A 6,622-nucleotide genomic window follows, 5' to 3' on the forward strand; every position below is an offset into this window, starting at 1 on the left:
AATTTGGGGGCATATTTGAGGGTGAGAGGAGAACGACTTAAAAGGGACATGAGGAGCAGAGTGGTTTTGTGTGTGGAATAAACTGCCAGTGGAAGTGATGGATGCAGGTTCAGTAACAACACTTAAAAGATATTTGAATGAGGAATAGGAAAGGTTTGGAGGGATATGGGCCAAATGCAGGCAGATGGGACTAGCTTACTTTGGGAACATGATTGGCATGGACTAGTTGACCTAAGGGTCTGTTTCCATGCTGCACGATTCCATGTCTCTATGTTATCGGGGTTGCAATCATCCATGTAAGTTGGGAGTGTTCCATCACACTCTTATTAGTGAATTTTAAATAGTGGACTGGTTTTTGTGAGTCGGAGGAGGCTTACTCAATGTAGGATTTCTAGCCTCTGGACTGTTCTTGCAGCCACAGTATTTGTAGGTATTTGTTATAACCAACCTGTTCAGGGTTGTTATTATATTCCTGTGGAGTTGGTAGGACCTGAACTCAGGACTCGTGGACGAGAGGAAGGGGCAGAAGTATTTTGTAGGGCTAATCCAATTCATGTTATGGTCAATAGTGACCCCCGCCCTCACCCACACGATGTTGATAACGGAGGACCCAACAGTGGGAATTCCATTGAATTTCAAGGGGTGATGACTAAATTCTCTCTTGTTGGAGATTGTCTGGCACTTGCATGGTGTGAATGTCACTTGCCAATTGTCACCCCCCCCACCTCAATATTGCTTAGGTCTTGCTGCTTTTGGGCAGGGACTGCTTTAGTAACATCCCCACTTCAGACCTTACGATAGTAGGAGGGTCATTGTTGAAGCAGCTGGAGATGGTTGGATCTAGGACATTAACATTATCCTGCAAAAGTCTTGCAGAGATTACCTGGGGCTGAGCTGACTGACCTCCAACAACTACAACAATCTTTCTTTGTGCAAGGCATGACCCTAAACAGCTAAACATTGGCCCAATTTGGATGGAATTCTCTCTTCTCAGGTGTGCCATGGCTAGCCTGAAGGGGGTAGATTTTCTCCATCCAAATTGCATTCTTATCAATTAATTATATACGTCTACTAATGTAAGACGTCAGATTCTATGAGCAGCATGTTCTGATTGGCACCAGCACCATTCAGGCCTCATATTTAAAGGCACTTGGACAGAGTCTCACTGTCTGCAACCCAGAAGCATCACCAAGTCGTATTTCATCCAGCCCACCTATCCTTGCAGATGTCAGAGACCAGGCTAAAAGCATGCCATATTTTAGCAATGTTTCCCAAGCAAGGGAGTACATCATTGCCTAATAACTGGGGCCCAGACTCTAGGTGGCTGACTGTGCTCAAGTAGATAGCCAGAGGACTGGGCCTGGAGTGGCACAAGGGGCCATGATTTCTGTCCTTGATCCTGTTCATCTTTTCCTGAAGTTTAAATAAAAGTAAGGTAGCTTTACCTATGGATCTCAACAATTCAAAACTTCTCATCTTTGTTTTCAAATCTTTCCATTATCTTGCCATTCCCTATTTCTGTAACATCCTTTGGAATATCAAACTTGTTACATTACCAAAGGGATCTATCCAGCTGACCATGTGCGCCAGCTCTCTGACTGAGCAATTCACTTGATGCCATTCCCCTGCCTTCTCCCCCAAGCCTGCACATTCAGATAACAATCCACTTCCCTTTGGAATGTCTTGAGGGAACTTGCCTCCATCGCACTTTCAGTCACTGCACTCCACACATTGCACAAGCTTTGTGAAAAAAAGGTTTTCCTCATGCCACTTTGCTTGATGAAAGGCTTTTGCCAAAATGTTGATTCTCCTGCTCCTTGGATGCTGCCTGAACTGCTGCGCTTTTCCAGCACCACACTCTCAACTCTGATCTCCAGCATCTGCAGACCTCACTTTCTTCCACTTTGCTTCCTTTGCTAACTGCTTTAAGCTTATGTTCTCTCATTCTTGATCCTTTCCCAAATGGGAATAGTCCTTCCTATATGCTCTGTCTTGATTCCTCATGATTTTGAATATATCCATCAAATATCCTCTCAGCCTTTTCGTCTCCCAGATAAACAGTCCCAACTTCTCCAATATATCATTATAACAAAAGTTCGTCACAACTGGAACTGATTGTGTAATCCTTTTCTGCGATCTCTCCAATACTGTCCAACCTTCTAAGATCTGTGAATTCTTCCAATTCTGGCCTTTTGCACATCTCCCATTTTTAATTGATCCATCATTGGTGGCTGTGTCTTCGGTACCATGACCCCAAGTTCTTAAACTCCTTCCCAAACCTCTTTACCTCTCCACCTATATTTTCCTAAAAACTACATTTTTGATCAAGCTATCCTAATGGTCCAGATGTTATGATACGACTTATGATAAGTGTTAGAGTTTGTCGATGTAAGCTGTCTGAAACCTGACAGCATCTGATGTTTGTGATTCTGTGCTTCCCCGTGGGTTGTTGCGTAACTGAAGATCTCCAGGCCACAATCAAGTGGAAATCGCTAAACTGCCAAAGCCTGCACTGTTACTTTAACAGTTTCACTGTGAGAACTCTTGCTGAATGAGGTGAAAATGGGTTTTTATTGGTGCACTCATAAGAACATAGGAAATAGGAGCAGCATTAGGCCATTTGACCCCTCAAACCTATCCCATAATTCTATAAGAGCATGGCTAATCTGCCCCAGGCTTGACTTCTCTTTTGTGCCAAATCCTTGTAGCTTTCATTTCCTCAATACTGCTGAAATCTATGTACCTCCTCCCTAAATACATTCTGTGATCTAGCCTCTACAACTCTCTAGGGTGGTGAATTCCAGACTCAATCCATAATTTTATACTGAACAGCTTCAATGTTCCTCAGAGTAATTTTGTATAAGTGGAATGTTAAACTTTTCCATTATGGTTTTAAAAGAATCACTTTTAAAAATAATTTTAGTTATTTTTCTCTATCATGTCAAAGTTCCTTCTTTAACTTAATCCTATTCTGATCATTTATTTTGCTCTTTACAAAATATGTTAGTGGAGAGTGAAACTTTCGGTGCTTTATACTCTTTGGTTTGTCATCTTTGGAAGTAATTCTCCACGATTGACTGCTTACCCTGGTTTATTAATATCGCTGTTGCTGGGCTCTTGGAGAGCCCCTTGCCTTGACACCAGATTTAAACTGGCATCAGCAAAGGGGTAATCCACACAAAGCCATGACTTTTTCCAACATCAGTAATGTGCACCATTGTTTTGGCAGTGACTGCAAAATCCAAGTCAAAATCTTATTTGGCGTCAAGTCAACTATTACTTTAAAATGAATGTTGTTGTGGTTAGCACTGCTGCCTCACAGTGCCAGAGACCCAATTCCCACCTCGGGTAACCGTCTGTGTGGAGTTTGCACGTTCTTCCTATGTCTGCGTGGGTTTCCTCCGGGTGCTCCGGTTTCCTCCCACAATCTAAAGATGTGCAGGTCAGGTGAATTGGCCATGCTAAATTGCCCGTAGTGTTAGGTGAAGGGGGGAATGGGTCTGGGTGGGTTGCTCTTTGGAGAGTCGGTGTGGACTTGTTGGGCCGAAGGGCTTGTTTCCACACTGTAAGTAATCTAACCTAAAAAAAAATCTTGGGATGTCAAAATAAAAGAAAGGCATAATGCAAATGGAGCATATTGTTTGTAACCATTTGAAACTAACATTATTATAGTGATAATGTTCTTTAAAGATTGAATTCATTTATTTTGCTCTTACTATAATGCTCTTAAATAACTTTTGAAAGGTGCTTGATGTGGAAACACATTTAGGTGAAACAAAAACACAGTTGGTCTTATCACTAACGTCCTGATCTGTGTTCCAGGCCTCTCCAGCAGCTTTGGCTAAATGTGTCTTAGCAGAAGTTCCAAAGCAAGTTGTGGAATATTACAGTTACAAGGCTATTGCCCCAAAATGCCCAGCTCTGGACTCCCCTGAGTCAGCGTGCACAACACCCGAATAAATGGACTGACCATTATCAGTGGAAGTTTCTGAAGAGAGAATTATATAGATGCCTTGTGTGAAAATAATATTTGTGTAATGCAACTGGGTTTTTTTAATATACATTTTAAAATAAAAACATCATTCAACACTTTCACAGCGCTCATGAACAAATTGAAATGTCCATGGGAGTGATTGACCACAGATAAGCGTCACTATGGAATTGCCAAATGTCCTGCCAATACCCAGACACGTGATGTGTTGTTCTAATGCTTTACGAAGTTATTAGAACATATATTTTATCTGAAGGGAATAGGGATGTAAATGTAAAATGGATATAGGATCAGGATGTTTTACCTTCCAGAGCTATCAGCACATCATAAAGACTTTCTTCAAAAAGCAATTCAATCTGTCACAGAAAGCAAATGGAATGTGGCATATGCTGCATGGGTACTGCATGGTTAGCTTCTTAATCTGAAGATTTTGCTTGTAAATTTAAAGCCCCAAGTTTAAGGCAGCTCTCCATATAATCTACACCCCATCGATAGTTAGACTGGGGATTTCTTTTGCACAATTTGGCAAAAATCTTTGTTTTGCTTGCATTTGTTTTAAAACACATACATAAATTAATATGTTTAATACCAGGACTACAGAGAAAAGTACAGTTTTAGACCAGAAAACTACCACTTTGTCACGATAAGAAGTTATATAATACATTATACAATAATACTTTTGAATCATGGTGATATAATGCATTTATTCTACCACCTGAGATGACATGAAGAAGCTGAACATTGGTTGACATTTGCAATTACCACAAGGAAGTTGCTGATGTTAGCTGTTTCAGGGATGCACTGCGCACATTCCAAGGAGGGAATGGTTGACCAATGTTCTCAAATGTTTAATAGCGATCAATAACAGTAGAGGCACGAATTTGGTCACTTTCCTACTGGGGAATAGTACGTGCTGGGAACACATTGAAAGGAAACTCTAAAACATATTAGAAAGAAGACAAAATTAACAGAACATGTCCTCATAAAAAAAACTTTCACCAATCCCTTTATCATATAACAGACAGGACCATTCTCTTTGTTATTAAGTCCTGCTCAGATGTCTTGGTACTTTGTAATTATTTCCCTTCAATGATTCCTATTTGTTAAAGAAAAATTAAGTTTGAGATATTCTTTCTTGGGGCCAGCACTATTTTAAAAGCATAATGTCAATTGCTTCTTTCAGTTTTCAGATAAATGTGGAAATAGAATGAAGTGTTGAGTTTGACTGCTGTGTGTAGTATAAGGATTCCTCTGGTATCAACTGAAAATCAATGGTCACATGTTTATATTGCAAAGCAATTTGTTCAGATATCCTATATAGAAAGAGAAAGTGAATCAAGTTGGGCTATAAAGCAGTGTGCAGACCATTTCTGTTAGTGGAAGCCATGAAATCAGTGAAACAGATTGAAAAAAATAATAGACTTAAAGTAAACTGCTGAGACGAGGATGACGATCTGAGAAAGGATGCCTCACATTAACAAAGGGGACTGAAACATATGCACAACTGAGTTTGATTTCCCTCACAGTTTTGGATGATTCTACTGCTGAACTCCGAACGGACAGCATTTAGTTCAGAATGTTTAATTTGCATTGTCAGATGCAAACCAATCTAAAATTGCAGCTAGAATTTTGCTGGTTGTTGTTTTCTAATTTCTAGTGCAAATGCGTCATAACTCTGGGAAGCTACTTACGTCGCATTGACTCGACATTTAAAGGATGTGTGAAATGCAAATCAGATAGCAGGGTCTGGCTTAACAACAAACTAAAACACACTGAAATTTTTCAGGTCTCTGTACTTCGCTTTGAGTCTGGACTGAGATTTGGATTTGAAATTGATGGAGATTAGAAGGATGGGGTGGGGGGGGGTGCAGGATCTGATTGAAACTTACAGAATACAGAGAAGCTTAGATAGAATAAATGTGGAGAAGATGTTTCCACTAATAGAAGAGACTAGGACCCCAGTTCACAGCCTCAGAGTGAAGGGACAATCCTTTAGAACTGAGCTGATGAGTAATTTCCTCGACTGGATAGTGGTGAATCTGTGGAACTCATTTCTGTGGAAGACTGTGGTGGCCAAGTCATTGAGTATCTTTAACATTGGGATGGATAGCTTCTTGATTCGTAAGGAGATCAAAGGTTACAGAGGCATTTAGTCAGCAATGGTCAAAAGTGATAAAATCTCTCTCAGAATCATACGTGATGGACAAAATCTTAACCCAACCCTTTCTGTGGGAACATGTTGGAATGGGACTGGCTATGCAGCTTGTAGTCCATCCAATTCTATTGTCCGTGACTTCCAGTGGGAATTTTATTCGAACTCACTGATGCAATTATTTCCAACAACTTAGCTTGGGTTATTGCTTAATAATGTTGAACACTGTACCCATAAACATTTCTGGGAATGGACTAACCTAAGGCTCTAACAAAAAAGTCTCATTTATTGTTCAATATTATAACAATAGAAAGATAGTATAAAAATAGTTCTGATTAGAGTGATATCCTAACAGTAGACTTGATTTTAAAGATTAATTTTAAATTGTTTACGTATGTTATTCGAGCCAACCTCCAGGAAAAATGTATCCTATTTACTTTAAAATGCTACTGCAGTGAAGCAATAAGTTATATAAAAGC

The 6,622-nt window shown here is 40.0% G+C and overlaps 1 protein-coding gene across 1 annotated transcript in view; it reads left to right on the forward strand.

Moving 5' to 3' along the window:
• The window catches only part of cpne7 (copine VII), a 140,779-nt gene extending 136,819 nt beyond the window's left edge, over positions 1-3,960 (forward strand). Inside the window, exon 15 of the mRNA XM_060838336.1 lies at positions 3,823-3,960. Coding sequence (XP_060694319.1) covers positions 3,823-3,960 — 138 coding nt within the window. The remainder of the gene's footprint in view (positions 1-3,822) is intronic.
• Positions 3,961-6,622: the final 2,662 nt, after the last annotated feature.

This window comes from Hemiscyllium ocellatum, chromosome 17, assembly GCF_020745735.1.
Source record: "Hemiscyllium ocellatum isolate sHemOce1 chromosome 17, sHemOce1.pat.X.cur, whole genome shotgun sequence".
In the NCBI taxonomy this organism is placed as follows: Eukaryota; Metazoa; Chordata; class Chondrichthyes; order Orectolobiformes; family Hemiscylliidae; genus Hemiscyllium; species Hemiscyllium ocellatum.